Source organism: Dendrobates tinctorius, unplaced genomic scaffold (genome assembly GCF_039654945.1).
Source record: "Dendrobates tinctorius isolate UK_male_01 unplaced genomic scaffold, ASM3965494v1 ptg000199l, whole genome shotgun sequence".
Lineage (NCBI taxonomy): Eukaryota > Metazoa > Chordata > Amphibia > Anura > Dendrobatidae > Dendrobates > Dendrobates tinctorius.
Window position 1 is genome coordinate 12,633,387 of NW_027361866.1, and position 24,254 is coordinate 12,657,640.

At 41.0% G+C, this 24,254-nt stretch overlaps 1 protein-coding gene across 2 annotated transcripts in view; it reads left to right on the top strand.

The window, feature by feature from the left end:
• Positions 1 to 24,254, top strand: part of UBE2F (ubiquitin conjugating enzyme E2 F (putative)) — a 291,784-nt gene that overhangs the window by 151,209 nt on the left and 116,321 nt on the right. For both annotated transcript variants that reach the window (XM_073553244.1, XM_073553243.1), the window contains exon 6: positions 23,804 to 23,874. In XM_073553244.1, coding sequence (XP_073409345.1) covers positions 23,804 to 23,874 — 71 coding nt within the window. The remainder of the gene's footprint in view (positions 1 to 23,803; positions 23,875 to 24,254) is intronic.

Consider the following 24,254-nt stretch of genomic DNA (forward strand, 5'->3'; position numbering starts at 1 on the left):
GAAAAAAGGAAAAAACAGCTCACCCCTTAATGTAGCTCAGTCTGCACAGAAGCCAGCTATCCTAGCCATCGTACGGTGTTAGACACAGGGAAGGAAAAAGAGTTGATCCAGCTTCTGATCCACAGTTCATGGAGACGTTGTTAAAATCATGAAGTCTTTATTCCAGAAGAATAAGAAATAAGTAGGAAAATACAGGAAACAAACATCCTCTATGATGGGGGAGTAGTAGGGGGACTCAAAAAATGAGAATATCACACATTTCAAATGCAACTGAGTTCTTTCTGCTGATTTTTTAATTTTTCATGATTTTAACCACATCTCCATGAACTGTGGATCAACTTTTTCCTTCCCTGAGTCTTTAATCATGTGATTTCATCTTTTTGTTTTCTATTTGTCTAACTGGGTAGAAAGGTAAAATGAGCAACTAATAAGTACACAGTGCTATATAATCTGATAGCTGCAATATATTAAGAGGATAAAAACTTTGATGGATGAAGAGGAGTATTTCTTCTAGGGGGTTCCAATAACAATCAGAAAAATGCACCACATTGCTTTAAATAAAAACAAAATCCTTGTGTCTGCTTGGTTTAAACTGTCCTTCATACATGACAGATCCTGTCCTCCATATTCTTTCTATTCCTCCATGGAGATGTGGCCACTTACAAGCCTAGCCCACTTTCTTTTGGGGTCCAGTGGCTGGTAAATGCAGTCAGGTTATATCCTTCACCTCCAGGGTGGTCCAATGGAGTCAGTTTACTGATTGGCTGACATGGAGTCGGAGCATTTACTGATACCGGGGCAGAGCTGACCTGATGGTCTGAAGACCCAGAGGATGCTGTCGGAAAGAGCCGCAAAGCCTTCAGCATTGCCGAACACCATGAACATGAGCGTGTGATTAATTTTGTAGTTTACCTTGGGCTGAAGCACAATGAGACTAGTTTGCCTTCGATGCCATCTGGTACCAGTCGGGCTTATTTGCACCAGCAAAGTGGATTTTTTTTTTTTTAAGAAATAGTAGATGAGATTTTGTTTTCTCCATCGGATCCAGATCTGCCCTGTCACTATTGAGCTTGATTTGTGCTCATGGTATTTTTAGTCCTGTCATGTTGCATTTCATTGCAATAAATGTAGCATATGTCACGCCAGCTTGTATTTTGTGCCGCCAAACCCGTCTGCCAGCTCGGAGTAGGCTGGAATTCACGCTCATTATGTTATGGCGAAATCAATCTGCGCACTTACTAAAATTATGTATTTAAATGTCTTTTGGGACTTATCGTCAGACTCGGAATAGGGTACAATATACTGTAACTCCCAGCAAGTCTGTCTACCCCTAGATATTTGATTACTTATGCTGTGTCAGGGGGTTAAAGCTGTGTTTTTTAATTCTCATTCTGTAGAATTATATTTATAACTGATGTGTATTATTTATTACAATATGCATTGGCGGCAGAAGTGTACTTTATGGTAAATTGCTGATTAGATTGGCGTTTTCTTGTTCGGCTGTGACAACAAGCTGATGGTGAAGCATCAGGCAACCAAACGTTCTGTTGTGAACAATGTCACCGTGAATGTCATACCGTCCTCCTACTAACTCAATTTAGACTCTTTAGGAGGATTACGGAGAAAGATAAAGCATCTGCTACACTTCGCAGAACCCAGTGCCAGACGTTCTTGTAGATCTATAAAGCCAGGAAAGCGATGTCTACTTTTAAACCTTTCAAGGGCAGTGAAAATCAGGAAAATTGCAAAAAAAACTTTGGGGGTTAAGATCATTTGAGCAAATATGCTCCCTAGTGGTGGGAAGATGTAATCTGTGGGGTTTGCCTCCAGGTTTTTGCTGCTCCATTTGAAAATTGTTTTATATAAGGCTAGAGACTCTTATTCCAGTGATGTGTCACTTACTGGGCTGCTTGCTCTCATTTTGATAAAATTGCTGTTATATCTGCTGCTGGTCTCCCAGTTCTCTAAATCCTGAGCTCGGTATAACCCCATCCACACCCCTGATCGGCTGCTTTCCGTATACACTGTGCATAGGCAGAAAGCTGCTGGTCAGTGTTGGGGCGGAGTTATATAGAGTTTAAGAAAGAATATGGTGGACTACATGACAGCAGGTTTACTAGTTCTGTATTGGTAACCTGCTGCTAAAAGTGATTTAATAAAAACTACAGTAAGGAGCCCAATAAGATGATTTTTCTGCACTCAGATTAAGTGGCAAAAACCTGATGAAAGATTCCCTTTTGAAATGTTACTAGATTTGAATGCCCTACAGCGCTGTTCCATAGCATTGCTTGTTGTTGTTTTTTTTTTGTTTGTTTTTTAATTGAGTGAGCTTAAGTGTTATTCCAATAAGCAGTTGCTCCTTTATCACGGCAATTTGTCTCTTTTGACTTTCTCGTAGGTTTCTTGCATTTTTAGCTAATGTCGTCACCAACGCATTCATGCTGCTGCAGCGTAGTAAATGGTGTGTACAGTGCTGTTTATTTGCAGCACAGGAGCATTTGAGCAGAGCTATTGGAGGAAGCTGGCTCAATTTGTCAGCCTATTTGCATCACTACCTCACAATTATAAGGAGTTAATGGGTTTCCATGACAGATGAGGACCTAATAACGACCATAGGATCTTCCATCCTGAACTCTGAAAGGGAATCTGTCAGTAGGTTTTTGCTACCCCATCTGAGATCGGCATGATGTGGGACAGCTTTTCTGAACTCCGATCCTCACAGCCCCCAACAGATCATGTTTTCAGTATTACAAAGGAGATGGGATTATCAAGGCATCAGAAATTTCCACAAGTTCTATCACTGATGCAATACTAAGGAAATCCTAATAAAAATATGATCTGTTGGGGGCTGTGAGGACTGGAGTTTAGGAAACACTGATGTAGGCAAACAGATCATGACTAGAACGATGTATCGCTTACTTGGTGCAGCTTTTCTGACACAATCGGAGCTCTAAGGCCATGTGCACACATTGCGGATTCTGCTGCGGATCTGCAGCGTTTCTGGCCCTGCGGGTCCGCAGCAGATTTAGCTGCATTGTACAGTACCATTGTTTTCAATGGTAAAATGAAAAGCGCTGTTTACATGCTGTGGATTTTTCCGCGGGTTCAAATACTCAGAATGTCAATTCTTTGTGCAGAATCCGCAGCGGTTTCACACCTTCTCCATTGTAGAGGTGTGAAACCGCAGGACTAAACCGCAGGTCACTTGATCTGAGAATTTACCTGCGGATTTTTCCAAATCCACGCGGAAAAATCCACAGCACCTAAAACTTTGTGTGCACATAGCCTAAGATTTAGCATGAAGCAGAGCTGAGAAAGCTGCTCCTGCCCACACCAGGATCTGTATATACATGTACTATGTCTGTAGACAGTGAGGTGCTAATCACAGGAGGGGGCAGAGTCGGAGTATTGCCCACGTGACTGATGGTCACAGCAATGTTAATCACCAGGTGATTAATCCTTCAGTCTTTGTAAACAATACCACACAGCAGGACATGACGGTCACGATTCCACTCCTCAGTGTGTCTGGGATGCAGTTACTGACAACTCAGTCATCCAGTCTGGTGCAGGGGCATTCTGAGCGGTCGGTGTGTTTGACAGCTCAGCCATACAACCTGAGACTTGGAGGCGCTTTCTGTCTCCAGGTGTTCATTATCCCAGGTGATTGCCAGGCTGCTTAACTGAACTGTTACTCCCAGACCTCTGTCAGACATACATTCATCTACTGTGTAGTTTGTGTCTCTGTGCCTAGTGTTCTGTGTTTTGATATTTTGTTGCCTGACCTTGGACCTCGTTCTGATCATCCGTCTGTTTAACCCCTTCTGCTCTAAATCGCTATTTCCTGGCTGCACCTTTTATCTTTGGTTTCTATTTATGACATACCCGCCTGGCTTCTGACCTTGGACTCCTTGACTATCCCATCTCAGGCTTATCTTTTTTTTTTTTTAAATCAGATGATTTTTATTTAAAAGTTGTCAGCATGAAACTTTGACAATACATTTAACTTTAGCATATGATATAAACCATGTTCAACCTGACAGGCGATATAACTGTACTTACATCCTAAATCCCCTACCCTCCCCCCATCCACCCTAACCCCATCCCTTTAAATCATTGCACTTATCACACACCATGTCACATTTTGAATCTTTTTTCGAGACAGCCACTTAAGATCCCTGTTTAAAGTACCAACACAGAGGGTCAAGGGCGCGTAGGTAGACGCATTCTTTCTCTCATAAGAGCCTCCGAAGCCAGGCCTGGGCGCTCCATCCAGCCACCCCACACATTCTCAAACTGCATGTGTTGACCTCTTTTCGCATATATGTTCTGTTCCATCAAAATAATAAACTTAACCTTATTAATCAGTTCCTGTCTAACTGGAGGTTTGTCATCTAACCAGTGGGCCGCAATGAGCTTTCTGGCAGCATATAGGATTCTGGCTATGGTCAGCTTCCCCCACTCATCAACTGCAATATCCTCCATGCATCCCAATACACACGTCAGCGGGTTCCTTATAAGAACCACTCCCATTACCTCCTGAGTCAAATTAAGTGTTTGTACCCAAAAGTTCTGTAGGGCAGGGCAGGACCACATCATATGTAGGAGATCTGCCCCATCCTCAGAGCAACGCGGGCAGCAAGAATCTCCCCTCAGGCCTGCCCTCTTCATCCAGACCGGGGTCCTGTATACCCTATGTATTAGGTAGAGTTGTGAGATCCTCCTGGCTTCGCTCATTCTCAGGCTTGTCTTTGATGACTCATCATCACACTGACACATCCTGGAGTTCAGTGATTTAACCCCTACATCATGCTGTCTTCAGATTACATGGCAAAAATCTGCTGACATATATTTCCCTTTAATTATAGTCTGTTTGTGATGAGGAGTGTATGGCCAGCACTTATTTCTATGATTATCACAGCTGTGATTGAGACTCTACCTGTGTCTCTGCTGAACACCAGACAACTATAGGGATACAGGTGCACACCAAAAAGATAAATCCAATATAGTCCAAAAAAAAGAGAAAAAAGGTGGCACTCACCATCCAATTAAAACAGTCCTTTATTTAATCCATAAAATGTGTACAGCAGGAGAGGAGCGGAAATCTTCTGTGGGCAACAGCCATTTCGCACTGACTGCGTTTCAACGGGTCCTGTGTACCCATTGAATTGGGTGGTGAGTGCCACCTTTTTTTTTCTCTGTCTGTTCGACTATTTTCCCTTTAATTAGGTCCTGACAAATAGACTATAGGTCCATTTACACTGCTAGTTATCATGAACAAGCGTTCCTAGGGACTTTTTTTCATTATAATTTTTCAGTTTAACAGGCTGCCAATCACCTAATGAATGATCAAAGCTCTCATTCATTGGATGAAATGATCTGTTGTGTTGCACAAAAGATAATCGTTCTTGGCAATGTAAAGTCCTGTGTAAACAGGACTCTCTGCTGAGAACAATGGCAGCCTATGTGCAAGTGTGGTATGCCTGTGTAAACAGGCTCTGAAATGACCACTAATTGGTAAATAGTTTGTTGCAAGTCAGGGGTTATGTAAACCCACCTGAATAATATTACGGCATAATACACTAGAGCAACAATAAGTACCCAAAACTATGAAGTGTACATAACTCTTAATATTCATGAAAACACCAAAAGAGAGTATAAGTGGTGTAAAAAAATTGATTTTACTAAATACGTAATTAAAATAACCATATGAATTACACAAATCTAGTACCAGAGGCTGAAAATGCCATATGCTAGTCAGAGGAGACCATATCACATGTATTTTCCCCTATTAAAGTCCTACCACATGTCCACATAGCATGCAAATATAATATATATTAAATGTTAATAAAGGGATTTACATTGGAAGACAGGGTATAGTGATGGTGCACCCTCCGCCCCAACGCACTTTTCTCCTGAGGAAGTGACCACACAGTGTATTACAGTGTATTACAGTTAGGTCCATATGTATTTGTATATTTTCTAATTTTGGTTCTAGACATTACCACAATGAATTTTAAACAAAACAATTCAGATGCAGTTGAAGTTCAGACTTTCAGCTTTCATTTGAGGATATCCACATTAAAATTGGATGAACGGTTTAGGAGTTTCAGCTCCTTAACATGTGCCACCCTGTTTTTAAAGGGACCAAAAGTAATTGGACAATTGACTCCAAGGCTATTTCATGGACAGGTGTGGGCAATCCCTTCGTTATGTCATTCTCAATTAAGCAGATAAAAGGCCTGGAGTTGATTTGAGGTGTGGTACTTGCATTTGGATGGTTTTGCTGTGGAGGAAACATTCGGTCAAAGGAGCTCTCCTTGCAGGTGAAACAAGCCATCCTTAAGCTGCAAAAACAGAAAAAACCCATCCGAGAAATTGCTACAATATTAGGAGTGGCAAAATCTACAGTTTGGTACATCCTGAGAAAGAAAGAAAGCACTGGTGAACTCATCAATGCAAAAAGACCTGGGCGCCCACGGAAGACAACAGTGGTGGATGATCGCAGAATAATCTCCATGGTGAAGAGAAACCACTTCACAACAGCCAACCAAGTGAACAACACTCTCCAGGAGGTAGGCGTATCAATATCCAAATCTACCATAAAGAGAAGACTGCATGAAAGTAAATACAGAGGGTTCACTGCACGGTGCAAGCCACTCATAAGCATCAAGAATCAAAAGGCTAGACTGGACTTTGCTAAAAAACATCTAAAAAAGCCAGCACAGTTCTGGAAGAACATTCTTTGGACAGATGAAACCAAGATCAACCTGTACCAGAATGATGGAAAGAGAAAAGTATGGCGAAGGCGTGGAACAGCTCATGAGCCAAAGCATACCACTTCATCTGTAAAACACGGCGGAGGCAGTATGATGGCTTGGGTGCCAGTGGCACTGGGTCACTAGTGCTTATTGATGATGTGACACAGGACAGAAGCAGCCGAATGAATTCTGAGGTATTCAGAGCCATACTGTGTGCTCAGATCCAGCCAGATGCAGCCAAACTGATTGGTCGTCGTTTCATACTACAGATGGACAATGACCCAAAACATAAAGCCAAAGCAACCCAGTTGTTTATTAAAGCAAAGAAGTGGAATATTCTTGAATGGCCAAGTCAGTCACCTGATCTCAACCCAATTGAGCATGCATTTCACTTGTTAAAGACTAAACTTCAGACAGGCCCACAAACAGCAACTGAAAACCACCGCAGTGAAGGCCTGGCAGAGCATCAAAAAGGAGGAAACACAGCGTCTGGTGATGTCTATGAGTTCAAGACTTCAGGCAGTCATTGCCAACAAAGGGTTTTCAACCAAGTACTGGAAATGAACATTTTATTTACAATTATTTAATCTGTCCAATTACTTTTGGTCCCTTTAAAAACAGGGTGGCACATGTTAAGGAGCTGAAACTCCTAAACCAGTCATCCAATTTTAATGTGGATACCCTAACCAAAATTAGAAAAATGTTGTCTCTGTCCATATATATGGACCTAACTGTATGTAGGGAAGTTTAGTCTTCTAAATTTAAATTTGCCATGTTTAGCTCCATTTAGTTATCCATTGCAAATAGTCCAGGAGTCTGTATCTAATATGATTTTTATCCTAAATGTCTTTTTTTTATGTGAATCTGAAAAAAGTGGATAAAATCTGCGCTGCTAGCGGCCCAGTGATGAGCAGGAGACGAGATATGTGGAAATGCGGGTTGTCAAGATGTTTCGAAGTGACACACTTCATCAGGACAGCACAATGAAGAGCACAGCAAGCAAGTCCCCCCCCACCCCTAGTATTATATTTACCAGCTGACGTCTTCATCTTTAATCTGCATCGCTTCAGTCAGTCGAACAAGATCAGAACTAGGCTCTGATAGACTTGCACTGAAAGTTTGTGACCGTTAGGCCTGACTTCCAGTCAGTCAGAAGTTGAGGTCACAAGGTGGCATGTCATGACTGGAGCGATGCTGATATCAGATGAAGACAGTGGCTGGTAAGTTTAAGACTAGGATCTGAGAACTTAGATTAGTTACACCTCACACGCCTCAGAAGCAGCTCCAGCCATCACATTAGGGGTGAGTTAATTAAATGTTTGACCAAATATCGCAGGTAATTTCAAGTTGATAAATTTGTTCGGCCCCTGAGTGATGGCCTAAATATCCAAATGGCTTCAGGCGGGAAAAAGGTCCCGACCCCTGCCCTGCTATTGGCAAATAATGCACTGCTCTACATTGGGCGGGCGGGTTCTGCACATTGGGATAGCTTTCATGGAGATCACATCTACTTTGCTTGAAATATTTATCAAAGCAGATTTTCTGCACAGAAAAGCTCAGTAGAAATTCCATAGCATTCACACTTCAGGGAACATGACCTAAATAAGAGTCTGAAGAGGTGTACATGGGCTTTAATTGGAAGTGTTGCATCTGAAAGGGTTTTTTGTTTTTTTATTTGCTCAATAGTAGTTCTAAAATGAACATATAAGCTTTTCTTATCTCCTTAATCCCTACCAATAAACAAAAATGATGTCCAGCAAGAAGTAGAAGTAAAATTTAACTCCGATCATGACGAAGACTCACAAGTCGAAACGCGTTGATCATTAGCGGCATTGAGCCAGTGTGTGTATTGTGCTGGACATCATCTAGATGGAATTTTAACCATTTTTTTTGGCATTAAAAGTTAAATTTTACTTCTACTATCCGCTGGACATCATTTTTGTTTATTGGATCCTCCTGTGGCTGCTTCACCCTTGTCCTTGCGGAACACTACCAAGCAAGCTGGACATTCAGATGGACTACTAGTGGTGAGCTGACTTTTCTTGTATTTTTTCACTTAATCCCTACCCCCCAACTCAACTTTTTCCCATGGGCACTAGACGTGAAGGCTTCCAATAAATCAATCACTGGCTTTTGCAGTGAGGTTTGTTTGTACGATATGTGACCAACAGGGTCAGTGATTGGCTGCAGAGGTCAGGTTATTGTATAGGGCGTCATCACTTCTGCTACCAAGGAGACCATCTAAATGGCAGAGGATTCAAGGAATAAGTAATGCTTATTTCAATATATTAGCATGTTCCTTGCTATTGGGCAAATTGCCCTACTCTTTCTCTCCAGCAGTCTGCAAGATGTTAACTTGAGCAGAGTTCCAGCATGTGCAACTTGCCTTCCTTCAAGATTGGTAGGATTGCTTGGGGTGCCAATTGTCAGCCCCCCAGAGATCGAATAGGTATCCCTGATCACACAAGCAGAGGTTATCCCTTACCCTAGGATTACCTCTTTAATAGGACAAACATCCTTTTGGAGGATGCCAACCTGAAATTAAAACGCGTATCCATTATTCATTTGTTAATTGTTTTAGTAGGGTTTATTAATTATTTATTCCATTGGCAGTCTTTTCAGACTTGGATGTCATCAGTGTCTACATCCATACGTTTTATTTCCGTGACTGTGTTTCCAGCGATAGCTGCAGCTCTTTTTCTTCACCAAATATTGAGTAGTGCGCTAACGCCATTGATCCTACATGTGACACCTGCCACTGTCTCTGTAGTTTCACAATGAGCAGGTTACCGTCTCTGGACTACATGTGTCACATTTCAGGCAAGACATTTTCTGGATTTAGTTATACTTTTATGGTTTGGTATTCCTTCCACACTTCTAACAGTAGTGGACAAGTTGACAGCTGTTTATGAATAACTAGATGGTGGCCCGATTCTAACGCATTTATTTAAAGGGAATCTGTCACCCCATTTTTACCCCATAGGGGCTTATATACAGCATTCTGTAATGCTGTAGATAAACTCCCGATGAAACCTAAAAAATAAAAAAAAACACGTTAGATTATACTCACCGGGGGGCGATTAGAGAGAGGACTTCACACCCATGGAAATCCTTAGCACGTGCATGAAAAATTGTTCATTGACCACCGTGACATGTATCATAAAGAAATAAGTGACCTGCTTGTATTCTGCCAGATCAGTGGTACATACACTGGAACACATGCTACAACTAAGAACACAATGGCGTACAAAACCTGTTAGTGGAGCTGCTTGTTTGCTTATGTACACTGTGGACATTATGACGATGTATTAAAGCACAAAATTGATTATATATTTATCTGGTGGGTAGATGAACCATTAAAACTGAATGTTGTTGTCCGGAAATAATGTATTCCGCCTTTAGAGTTGATTGTTTATCTCAGTAAAGCAAAACTCAGTATTGTCCCAGGGGCTTAGATTTATCTCCCCTCCATGATATGAAGCAGACAGTGCCACTCCTGATGCTACATAATTAGTAAATTAGGTTGCCAAGTCAAGAAATTAGATTCATTAAGCTGCACGTTTTGCTAACATCTTGTCAAGAGAGGACAAGGAATCTAATTTTTTTTTTTTTCTTTTTTTGCGCTGTACTCTGAAAAGTTCCATGCTTTTCACTTCTGACATGTGGATTTGCAGCCTGAACACAAGCGAAGGAAGTCCCCTCTACTTCACGCATTAAGTGAAACCTGTCCTCCATATCAAGCCGCCCACCCATCGCAGGTGTAGATTTGCTTTTCTGACAAGGATAAAGATTTCTTTAATTAGAATAACTGTTGTCTTCAGTGAGGGATCAGATTACATCTGCTTCTTATAGAAGTGTATGGAAAAGTGGAATGGCAATGAAGGGAGATATGGTAAAGAAATGCGCAGTGTAGAATAATTGGAGCTTGCAGAGGGTATTTTTCTCTACTAAGACAACCTGTTCTGAAGCTCTATCTTTCCCCCCAGTAAAATGATAACACTTGTACTCACGTCTGATTCCAGCGCCATTCCAGCAGTGTCAGAAGTGACTTACTCAAGGATTGTGTGACGTTGTCACATGATCCCTGAGGTCAGTCATCGCTGACTTCACTCTCCTCTCCTACAAATGTAATTGACATCTGCTCTCTCACTTCCACTGGATGTACACTAAAAGTCAAGAGTGACTACCATTTGCCTACTGCATACAAGGTATATGACAGGTCTCTACAATTGTACATCGTTTTCCTCTTCTCCTTGCAGCATTGCATAGCAAAACAGATTTCTGGAACCATACTCCTGATTTAAAAAAAAAAAAAAATAAATTATTCAAGGGTGCAACAAAAATAAAGTGAGCGAAAGTTGACTACTTTTTGACCCGATGACAGTTCCTTTTTTATTGAAAAAAAATTAATCACATCCTACTATTGTATACAACAGTGTTCCCCCAACTCCGGTCCTCAAGAGCCACCAACAGGTCATGTTTTCAGGATTTCCTTAGTATTGCACAGGTGATAATTGCGTCAGATACATAGGCAGGAATTCCATCACCTGTGAAATACTAAGGAAATCCTGAAAACGTGACCTGTTGGTGGCTCTTGAGGACCGGAGTTGGGGAACACTGGTATACAATAAACTTATCTCCGTATGTTGCCTTTATTAAAGCCACCACATCTCCTGGGCATGAATTGTTAAATTATTCTTTTCCCATTAATTAAATCTCAATCTCTTTATAAATGCTGCAGGCTGTATGACGGGAGCCATCATGTAATCGTTTGTTTTTCTTTTGTGATGTCTTTGATAAAACTTTCTCATTATCTTTTACTATCCAAGTAATTTTTGATAAATACCTCCATGTGCAATTCAAATAAAGTACATTTTCCCACAATTATGTTTTGAAATCCCTCTATTTTTTCACTTTGAAATCTATAAATAATGGGTATAGGGTGATATGCTCCATTTCAGTTGTCAATTATAGTTAAACTTCTAAAATATATATATATATATATATATATATATATATATATATATATATATATATACACACAAAGGAATATGCGAAAAGTCCTAATGAATGATACCTTGAAATTGGAGTTTGATTGGTAAAGGCAGTATTTACCTAAACACGAACACGTATGTCAGGAAAAAAGTACTGATTCTGAGATTGGTTTTTCGTGACATATTGTACTTCATAATAGTGGTAAACATTTGTACACTATGACTTGCGTTTATTTGTGAAAAAATCAGAAATTTGGTGAAAATTTTGAAACTTTTGCAATTTTCAAACTTTTTGCGCCCTTAAATCAGAGAGCTGTATCACACAAAATAGTTAATAGATAACATTTCCCACATGTCTAATTTATATCCGCACACTTTTCGAAACTTTTTTTTTTTTTAGGAAATTTGAAGGGTTAAAAGTTGACCAGCATTGTCTCCTTTTTCCAACAAAATTTACCAAACCATTTTTATTTAAGAATCACATTTGAAGTGACTTTGAGGGGCCAATATGACAGAAAATGCCCAAAAGTGACACCATTCTAAAAACTGCACCCCTGAAAGTTCTCTAAACTACATTCAAGAAGTGTATGAACCCTTCAGGTGCTTCACAGGAATTAATGAAATGTAGAAGGAAAAATATTAACATTTTACTTTTTTTTTTTTTTTTTTTTCCACAAAAATTTAACTTTAGACTCCCAATTTTGTTTTATTTTCACAAGGATAACAGGAGAGATTACACCACACAGTTTGTTCTGCAATTTCTCCTGAGTATGCCAAAACCCCATATCTGGAGGAAAACTATTATTTGGGCGCATGGCAGGGCTCAGAAAGGAAGGAGCTGCATTTGATTTTTTTGAACACAGAATTTGCTGGAATCATTAGTGAATGCCATGTCGTGTTTGGAGAGCCCCTGATGTGTCTAAACAGTGGAAGCCCCCAACAAGTGATTCCATTTTGGAAACTAGACCCTTCATGGAATGTATTAAGATATGTGATGAGCACTTTGAATCTTCAGGTGCTTCACAAAAGTTTAGAAAGTTGATCTGTGAAAATAAAAAAATCTAATTTTTTCCACACCTTTTTTTAGTTCCAATTTTTTTTTCACAAGTGTAACAGGATAAATTGCATTATACAATTTGTTGTGCAATTTCTCCTGAGTTCACTGATGCCTCATATGTGGTCTGAAACTACTTTTGAGGCACAGTGCAAAGCTCAGAAGGGAAGAAGTGCCATATTGGAGTTCAGATTTTGCTAGAGTGGTTTGAGGATGGCATGTCACATTGACCGAGGCCCTGAAGTGCCAGAACAGCAGAACCCCCCCCCCATATGTGATGTCATTTTACAAACTACACCTCTCAATGAATTCATCAAGGGGTGCAGTGATCATATTGATATCACATGTGCCTCACAGAAATTTATACGATTGGGCTGAAAAGAAATAATTACACTTTTACCACTACAATTTTGTTTTAGCCCCAAGTTTTTAATTTTTATAAGGGTTAATAAGAAAAAGTGGACCTCTTGGTTTGTTGTGCAATTTCTCCTGAGTGCGCCAATACCATATATGTGATCAGGAACTACTTTTGAGTCACAGTGCAAAACTCAGATGGGAAGGATCCCCATAGTATAGTTCAGATTTCACTGTTTTGGTTTGTGAGTGCCTTGACCCACTAGGAGAGCCCCTGAGTTGCCAGAACAGCAGAACCACCCATAAGTGACCCCATTTTACAAACTACACTTATCAATGTATTCATCTAGGGTTGCATGGTATTGATATCATGGGTATGTCACAGACTTTTATACCATTGGGTTGTGAAGAAAAAATAATTTCATTTCTACTGCACTTTTTTTTTTGCCCGAGATTTCACATTTTCCCAAGGGTAAATGGGTAAAAATGGCAAAAAATATCATACAAATTCTGCTGAACGTGGAAATACCCCATGTGTGGGGTACTTGGCTATGTGGCAAGACTTGGTACGGAGCGCTATTTTCCTTCTGGAGCGCAGTTTTTCCTAGAATAGCTTGCAGACCCCAAATACAGAGCTCCTAAGTGCTAGAAGAGCAGAATCCCCCTCAAGTGTTGCTGAGAGATTATTGCAAAGCTGCTATTGTAATGACCAGTACGTTATGCACCCGTAAATGAGGCAGGCTGACTTCGCTACAGAAATGCCAAACATGTGGACGCTAAACGTGGTTTAGGCTTACTGGGGCTCAAAAGGGTGAGGGGCATTTGGATTTGGGAGCACAGAATTTGCTGTATTCCTTTTGGGGTATGAGGACCGTTTCGCTTTTCCAGAGCCTTTGTACTACCAGTAACATGGAAGCCCCCTATAGTTCTATTAACAGATGACAGACCTGAGCGGGGATTTCATTTTTGTGGATTTATTTGAAGCTTTTATTTGGGAACATTTTACATAACATTTGTGATCACATCGATCATACGCTCGACACTGAGCACTTGGGAGTTTCCATCTAAATCTCCTTATGAAACCAGCGAGGGATCCATTCACTATAATGAGGCAGCAGAGTTACTCTGGACTCCATCTGGCCTGCTTTTCAGAGGTGCATAAAACTCTGGCCGGCAGCACTTTTATGCTTGCGTAATAAGATGGACATCACCGGATCATAGACCACACAACTTCCACAGTGCCTCCATCTGCCTCATTATAGATAATCGAGGAATAGAGGAAGCCCGCATCCCTCCGCATCTCGCCCATCCGCATGTGTGAAGCCTGCCTAAGAGCCTCTCTTCTGGAGCCGGCGCAGCCATGGTTTCCCTTGTGATATCTCTAGTGCTGGGTCCCTCACTTCCCTGCTCTATTTTTGGATTCCAATAAATGTAGCTTATTTGACAATTTTGCAGTTGCCTAATATTTTGCCCTTAAGTACCTCTATAAAGCGCTTCACCATAATTGATGTTAATCAACTCAAGTGCTAAACAGAAGCCAGGATACTGTGTAAAATCACTCAGACTCAATTTGCTTTTCGGAAAAAAATACAGAAATAATGTTCCATGAGGAGATTAATCTTGTATGTCAAGAACTTGTGTATGACAACATTCTGGAAGTTATTGTGCAGTTTGATTCATGACAACATATGGAGGCTTTGTACCAGCGGTGGTCCACTCGTTCGGCTCTTTGTGAGTCTGGTAAATAAGTTCTTTTCCTTTGTCTTCCTCTGGCATCAGCTCATGTGTGCATGGATACTCCACAGAGATTACTATCCAATGTATCCTTCTGCCCTCCATAGCCCTGTCATAGAATGAAGCAAGTGCTAATAACACAGACCTTAGGAAGCTCTTGTATCCAAGCAGCCGCATTAATGTCCGATTAGAAGGTGGTGCTTTTGTGCATTCGTGATTGATTTCTCCACAGTACGTGTTTACACACTGCCAGGTTCCTTTTACAAATCAGTAAATGGCGTTTACTGTTGGTATAATGGCACCGCTTCTTTTGTTTTGCTATTTTACCTGTCCTTCACCTTTTTGGTAGATTACAGTAATTAGTTGTTTAAAGAACATTTGCACCTTTTCTGAAATTCATTAGAACGCAGCTATATTACAGCTCTATGTTGTATGGAGCTATTGTAGGGCAATCTTACAGTAGCACCCCACTATGTACCTGCCTCAAATTGCATCTAAAGCCAATAGTTAAAAAAATATATACCGTATATCCAACTGTGTTCTGCATGCAGAATTTTGGATGCCCTCCCCCACCTCAAAGCACTGTGTAATAGTAACGCCGCCATACCCTGCACGATTACCCTTCCTCCTCCATGCATGGTGTGGTTCCCGCCGTGTTTTCTGTGTTTGTGCTCTTCGCCCTTCCCGACGGCGCACCTAGAGCGCATGGTTCCCCAATCTTATTAAAGTGGCAACCTGCGCACATAGTAGACTGCCCCCAGCGGGGAGGCACTTAGTTTAAAAGGCACGCTCACCAATAGGGAGGAGCCTAAGTAATATTGTGTCTTTAGGGAGTGAACTATGCTGCTAGTAAGTTGTTAGGTTCCCTGGTGCTTATGTGGCTAGAACCTGAACCTCGTCCGTTTTTAGCCAGTTCCTAAACCTTGACCCCTGGTCCGTTTGTGGCCAGAACCTGAACCTCATTCCCTTGTCCTTGTGCGCCCAGTACCTGAACCTCTTTCCCTGGTCCATGTGTGGATAGTGGCTGAACTTGCTCCCCTGGTCATTGTGCGGTCAGTGTCTGAACTTGTACTGCATATATCCGGACTGCTAAAATCATTTTCTGAATCTAGTCCTGTGTGGGAGGCCGTGTGAGTATCCGTCCTGCCCGAGGAGTAGTCTGAACGTAGCCCAATTCTATGTCTGCGTATCTCCATATCGGGAACTGCCTAGGGGTGGTACCTGGTGGCTTCTTGCAGCTCAAGACAGACTCCACCATCGGGAGCTCCAGTGAACACCAAGTAGCCGCTTAACTACTCCCCTCCTAAGTAAGCCAGGCTTCATTGCATGGTGGGTAAACAAAAAACGTGTGCCACCTGGGTGCGTGACACTCAGTTTCTGTTTTGGAATATCTCTGACATACAGTACTGTGCAGAAGTCTTAGGCAGATATGGTAAAAATGCTGTAAACCAAGAATGCTTTAAAATAAAATAGAAGTATTTGTTTTTGTCAGGTTTTTAGTTAACAAAACGCAAAAATTAACAAAACTTAACAAAAATGCAAAGTAAATCTAAATCAAATCAATGTTTAGTGTGACCGCACTTTGCCTTCATAACAGCAAGAAAGCATCAATTCATCTAGGTACACTTGTCACTTGCACACAGCTTTTCAGGAACTCAGCAGGGAGGTTGTTCCAAACATTATGGAAAGATGATCACAGGCCTTTACATAAACCTATATACAAGTACAGACAGGTTCTTATTCATCTGATTGGTTCCAAATTGATGCTGCAGCAGGACAACAACCCAAACATGCAACCCAATTTCTTAAAGAAACATTTTCCAAGTAAAGAAGAACAGAGTCCTCCTGGATGTGATAATAAGGCCCTCCCAGAGCCCTGATCTCAACGTCAAGTCTGTCTGGGAGTATATGAAGACAGATTTGCACAAGTGACATCCACAGAAGATCTGTGGTTAGTTCTCTCAGATGTTAGAGCAACCTCCCTGCCAAATTCTTCAAAAACTGTGTGCAAATGCAGCTAGAAGAATTGATGCTTTGATGAAAGAAAGAAAAGTCACACCAAATATTGATTTGGCTTTCCATTTTGTTCATTCACTTATAATTTTCTTAATAAAAATAAACTACTAACTCTATTTTTGAAACCATTCTTACTTTGAATCATTTTCTCCACACCTACATAGTAACATACAGTAGTTAGCAAGGCCAAAAAAAGACATTTATCATCCAGTTCAGCCTATATTCCGTCAGAATTAATCCCCAGATCTAAAGAACCTAATCACTGAAAGATGCAATATTGTTACGCTCCAGGAAGACATCCAGACTGAGTTTGCCATCACCACCTCCTCAGGCAAGGAATTCCAGATTCTCACTGCCCTAAAGGGCCCGTCACACTAAGCGAGATCGCTAGCGATATCGCAAAAGCGTCACCGATATTGTGACGTAGCAGCGATATTGCTAGCGATATCGCTGTGTGTGATACTTACCTCCGACCGGCTCCCCCGCTGGCTATCGCTGATTGTGCGAGAACGTCCTGGGCCGTTTCTCATCGGCGACTTCCTGCTGGGCTTCCTGTGGCGCCGACGAGCGACGCGTGGACGGGGGCGGGAGGACGCAGGATCACCTCGTCTGACAGGTAAGTAGCTACACCCGACCCCTGCTATGTCGCTGGTGAGATCTGCTTGTGTGGCAGCTCACTAGCGACCACTTAGCGATGCACCAGCGATCCTGACCGGGTCGTATCGTTGTCGGGATCGCTGGTGCATCGCTAAGTGTGACGGTACCCTAACAGTAATGAATCCTCTTCTATGTTGGTGGAAAAACCTTCTCTCCTCCAGACCCAGAGAATGCCCCCTTGTGACCGTCACTTTCCTTGGTTTAAACAGATCCTCGGAGAGGTATTTGTATTGTCCCCTTATATACTTACCTGCCTAAAACTTTTGCACAGCATTATATTGCATCATAATTCAGCAGCACTGAATTTGCGAAGATTGCCAGCTGCCCACACATGTATCTGCCGGGGTACGAGACAAGAAAAAACACTGAGACTTTATCGAAGAGGACTTTCATGGAAGCACATAATTTAGCCTCAAATAAAGCTTTCATATAGGAAGGTTAAATCTGTTTTTTTTTTTTGTTTTTTTTTCACGAACCTTTACAGAAATAGAGGTTCTATTACATGAGTATAGTATAGGGAGCTTTTTTTTGTAACTGTGTTGCCCCCCAACTTTAGAAATCCAGATAAACATAACTGTTCAATTAACCTTTTGTTCACCCAATTTTTATTTAAAGAAAAAAAAAAAAATGTAACCTTAAATATATGAAAAGACTGAACGATACGGAAAATACTAAGTGGATATGAAAAAGACTTGAGCACTTCATGGCTTCCTAATCCTTATGCCTTTCCTCTGAATGAATCATTTCTTTTAAATTGGTGAGTAAATTAATTTTGGTTTTAATGAAGAGACTTTTTCATTCATTTTCTCGAACATTCTGCAAGGGCAAAGCTCCACGCTGTGCTCCTGACAGTAATTTCACATTCTGTCCTGGCCCCCGCCAGTTTAACCGATGCGGCTGGAGCAATTCCCTTGTTACCTGCAAAGATAAGGCTGGTCACCGCTTCTCACAGGAAATAAATGAGCCGTCTGTTCTTTTTTGTGGTTCTGTGATATGCACAGCCAGGGTCTTTTTCATTTCCTCCTGACGTGTACGGTTCAGAGGGGCTGTCATTGCTTTTCCTGCCTCGCTATCAGGAACGAGGGCATCTCATTTAGCTGTGTGATGAGAGAGCGTTAGGACATATGTTAATGACTTAACCTCCCAACTCCATTAGCTTTCATTATATAACTGACAGCAACTTATTCCGAGCTCTTCTTGGTTTCCATATTCTCGCTTCGTGACGTGTCTAAAAGTCGAAAAATTGCGATAATTCATGATGTCTTTGAAAAGTCAAACAATTTTGCACAATTTTTTTTTTTTTTCTCGAATTTTGGCATTTTCATGCCGGTTTGAATCAGCCCCCTTCCCCCGAAATGGGTGGAGCAGGGGAAAAGTCAGAGTGGGACAGGGCATGATCGCGCACGCCCATCAAATTGTTGGCGTTTTGTAAGCCAAAAATACTATTCCAGTCCCCACTGAAATGGCATTTCTGGCATCGTGCATGGAGGCGTACGTCACTCAGAAGAGGCGCCTAATTCATTAAGTGGCCTGCGTCTCTTAGTGAATTTGGCGCCATCTACTCCAGCAAGAGTGACATAGAAAAGCCTGCCCTTTTTCATTATTGATGAATCATCCCCATTTTCTTGTCTCATACCATTTTCACAAATGGTAATAAAATCAGAATGACAAATCGGGAGGGGGGTCGGGTCCAGCAGTTTTTTTTTTTTAATATATTTTTAATTAATAAAGATAGAAAATGGTATAAATTTTTGAATATATCAAGCTTAAAACAGGCATTATAACAAGCTTATATTTTATAGCAGACATCAGTTTTACATTTTGAGTCAAAGATGCACCAAACGTATCAAAGAAGACTTGTCACTTGCCAGATAATTGTTTTATCTGGTCTAAATTCTGCTGGTCTTATGAATCTCGTGCTTTTTTATGTTTTTTTTGTTTTGTTTTTTTTTGCTAGTCCCTCTCTGTTGTGGCCCCTTCTTCGTTATATGTAGATCTGGTCTTGTTAGCCAAGAGGAGGTTGTATGTTAAATGGAATATGTTAGCAGATATTAATCACACCATCTGAGATCAGCATATATGGAGAGAGACCCTGATTCCTGCCATGTATCATTTACTGGGCCACTTACTGTCTTTTTGATAAAATCCCAGTTTTATCTGCTGCAGATCTAGCAGTTCTATGAATGGTGACCTCTATAACCCCACCCACACCACGGACTGTCAGCTTTCAATCAGTGTTGGGGGCGGGGTTACACAGAGCTTGTGAATATGCTTGACTACCGTTCAGCAGGTGTACTAGTCCTCTAGTGATAAAATGCTGATAAAACTTTGATTTTATCAAAACTATACAAATCATCCCAGTAAGTGATACATCGCTGGAATCAGGGTCTCGGTCTCTACATTATGCTGCTCTCAGATTAGGTGGCAAAAACTTGTTAATAGATTCCCGTTAAATAGGCGCAGAACAAAAAATATGTTCCATATTCAGCAGCAATTAGACCAGATAATTCCATATTTATGGCCTGTGTCACGTACTTATACAAATGTGTAAGTATCCTACTTCTTAGATATAATTTTATTTTTGTCAATATATTTTTTTTTTTCCAAGCACACCATATTTATCTTTCAAAAATAAAAATGATCAGCTTGTTCTGTGGGTTTTTTTTTTTAAACTATTCATTGATTTGAAAGCTAATGAAATGAATGTCTTATCCTTTCTTTGGCATCTGAAGGTTGATGAATGGCTGTTATTGGACGAAATGAACATAGCACTAGTCCTTCTGCAATCAGGAATACTAATCTCTGCAAAAAATTCCCCAAGTGCTGCTCCTCAGCTCAACCGTTGAATCAAAAGCATTTTCTTTACGAATTGTGAGCAAGAGTCTATGCTTCCATTATCTCTAATCAAGCTTATTGTTGCGGCAGCTCAGTGGTTAGCACCGATCCCTTGCCTCTTTGGGATCTGGAGCATAGGGAGTATCTCCATGGAGTTTGTACGCTTTCCCCGTTTTTTTTAGTTGATTTCTATTGAGTTTTTCAATTTCCTTCCATGTGTAAAAAAAAAAGATTTTAACCTGTAGATAGGCATACACACATTTCATAGAAAGCCAAAGATGGGTAAATTAGAGTGTGACCCGTATTTCACAGGTAGTGAAGTGATGGTGACAATCTCTGTATACCACTTGGAATTATGGTTTTGCAATATAAGCAACTTGAAATCGATAAAAATAAGGAACTGCGACTATATAACGACCCGGTGTAGCATAGTCGGACCTGTAGAAGGGACATGTCACGCTTGCATTCCCGGTCATGGCTCTGACGTTACCCACTCACAAAACATCTAAAATATGTTTCCAATGCTGGAGCATGCTCCAGGGAGTGGGGCTTATGAGGCTTTATTCTTTATGATCATGATGGTCACTTTTACAAAAGAAAAGGTCATTTCTTTAAGACATGATTGATCGCTAGAGCATCATAGAGATGCTAACGTGTGTGGCAGGTAACTGGCGCTAGTGACAGATAAATCCATAGTTCTCATTTTGCTTAAACCAATCAACTACCTTAATGAAAAATCCAGGATCACGTTTAGGCCTCATTCAGACATCAGTGATCAGGTCAAAAGCACAGAGACATGTCCGGTATTGATCCGAGTCTTGTAACAAATTTGTCAAGGCATGTCTTGAGTAGCTGTGAAAACGTTGGACAGCACTCAGCCGACTGATCGACGCTTGAGAAACTTTCATCAGTTCATTTTTTTTTTTTTTCATCCGAGAAAAACTGATGAAACCCTGACCAAACGCTCATGTTAAAAACAGACACTGACCGGACTCTGAAAACACTGATGATACTCAGACTTTTAATTCCATATGAGAAAAATTAGTCGTCTTGATGAGCCTTTTACTTTGACAATTAAAATCCAAACCTCATTATCCTTGGAAGAACTGAAGGAAAGTTCTGACACCACTCATCCTTACTACGTCACGAGAAGCAAGTGGGTGTCAAGAAACGGGATCTCCAAGGGTACCTAGAGGTTGGTGGACCAACAACTTAACATTTGTGATCATGTTGTCACGTGGTTAGTCTCTCCATTGTTCATTGGTCAGATTATTTATAAATATACTTGTGCGTTTGTGCTTATCCGAAACGCATCGGTATACTGCTGCTGACTAACATTTATACAGTGTATTTTTAATCCAAAGACTATTTTGTGGTGTTGGATTTCATGTCTTGGAGTCATTGGCCTTTTACTCATTCTGCACTCTGAAGTCTGTTTCTCTGTTCTAACACAGGACATATGCCAGCTGTCGGTCCATAGTCCAATGCGGAGCGTTTTATAAATAGCATATGAAATATATACTGTATATATCATATATGACATGTGTATATCCCTTCTCTTTTGTTATAACAATGGCTGTGAATCCAACTAATATGGACTTTGGTTGCATCAGATGTTGTAGTCCCTGTTACTTGGATATCCGAGAGATACACACGGCCGCTCCAGGAAATGACGCAGTAGAACAGATGAGGCGCACAAAGCTTAATAAACCGCACTTGTTTCTATACACTGCAGCGTCTGAGATGGTTAATACATTTCCACCTACAGTTTAGAGCTGCAAACGCTTTTGTTTCGCAGGAAGGGCACTAATCAGCTTATCGGACTATATACATCAACCCCACTGATTGATGTGCTATTATAGACACATCTACTGTAAATATATTAATGACACTGCAAACTAAAGCATGTCAAAAATTATGCCAATACATGAGATAGGAGGCTGAATTGATGGAAACATCATGGCACCTCTGCCCAACTTGGGTAACCCTTGGTCTTGCGATTAAAGCCATTGAAAATATATTATCCGGTATCTGGTCTAGAAAACAAATTCTAAGCCTTATGTAGATGTATGCGTGGAGCAATAGCTTCAGTAATAAAGAGTGAGCATTTTAAGGGATAAAATTGTTGATAAAGAATTAAAAAAAAAAAAAAATCTTTAATGGGAATCTGATCATTAGATTCATGCTCCTCGAACCACGGTCAGTAAGAATTGGACACTGGCTGAACTATTATCACAGTTGTGTATGTTTTACCCTGGACCACCCCGCGGCATTCCAGAGAGAACCTACTTTTGAAAAGGCGATCATGTACCATTAGTATTGGATGACTAGTCTAAGGCAGGGTTCTGGTGGCTTCTCCCCGCCCCCCTTTCATTAGGCTAACAGGTCTACCCCTATATACACATATAGGGAGAGACCCATCGGTATAAGGGGACAGGTCGGGTAGAAGCTGACGGCGACCTGTCTTTTGGACCTGGAATCAGAGTTTTTGTTGAAATGCCTCATTTCAGAATTAAACAGGCACTTCTGAAAAAGTGAGTGCAGTGATTGATTCTTGCTCCGCTTGGTTTGGGCAGCATGAATCTATTGTTAGGTTACTTTTTTTTTTTTTTTTTTTTTTTATACTAAGGCTTGGTTCACATAGCGTTATGGTAGTACGTTCAATGCATGCGTTAAGCGGACTGCGCTATTGCTACTCTTTTTTTCTAATCGCATTATGTGATCGCTTTAGCGCAGCTGTGACGGATCCTCGGAACGCTGCAGACCGCGTCCGAGGGTCCGTCACAGCATGACGGCACATCACTAACGCATGCCAATTATGACATGTAATTATGTAAGAGCAGTTTTCTTCAAATGCACAAAAAGAATATTTGCACAAAGTGTGCTTGGGGATTTCAGAAAGTAACAAGATCCCCGATGAGTTAGTTGTCCTAAACTTTCCGTAGATAAAATATTTGAAATGTTTAAGGTTTACCGTTGCAGGCGCAGCCATATGTAAAGGGTAAGCCGTAAAATGGACGTGTGATGATCGAGCCCTACATAAGCCCATAGGGACGTGTTCACATGCTCGTTACATCTGTCTGTATCGTAGCTCTCATGAAGGCAAATCTTGTGTGAACTCTCCTAGGGACTGTTACAGCTTTATTGGCAGGAAATGTGAGTTTTGCACACCTCGGCTCACCTACATCTGAGCCATCTCCTCACATTTGCCAATTCTAACACCATTAGAAATATAAAAATCTGCAATGAGCAAGCTGAAAAAATGTCTGAAGCAATTTACTTTCCAGTGCGATTATTGGCCTGTCTCCCCTGCCCCATACAGAGACCCCGCTGACTTTGACCGGATGGTTTGTCTCACTTCAGTCCTAACATTGTAACATTTATTTCTCCATTGTCCGCAGCCTCCTAAAGTGAAGTGCTTAACACGGATCTGGCATCCGAACATCACAGAGACTGGGGAAATCTGTTTAAGGTGAGAACTATTTTTGTGTTTGTTTCTGAAAGTTGTTCTTTATTTTTTTTATTTTTAACTTTTTACATTTTTCTCTCTTTGAGCCGACTCAGGTTTTAAAGCTCGGCATATCGTATTGTTCTAGCCAAGGTTATAACCTATTGACTGCATGCCTTCCCCTTTCTGTAACGACACTAGTCATTAGGAAAACCACTGACAAAGGTCTGTGCAGATAGCTGTGATTGCACGGAAACCGATATTGTAGCTGCTCCATAGCAGTTATGAAATACTTTCCTAATGAGCCCGGGCTAACGATGCAATGCCTCTGTCATCGCGGCTTCTGATGTTATTTTGTCACATCAGCAAAATACCTTCTGATTTGCTCTGTATTTTCGAGAAAA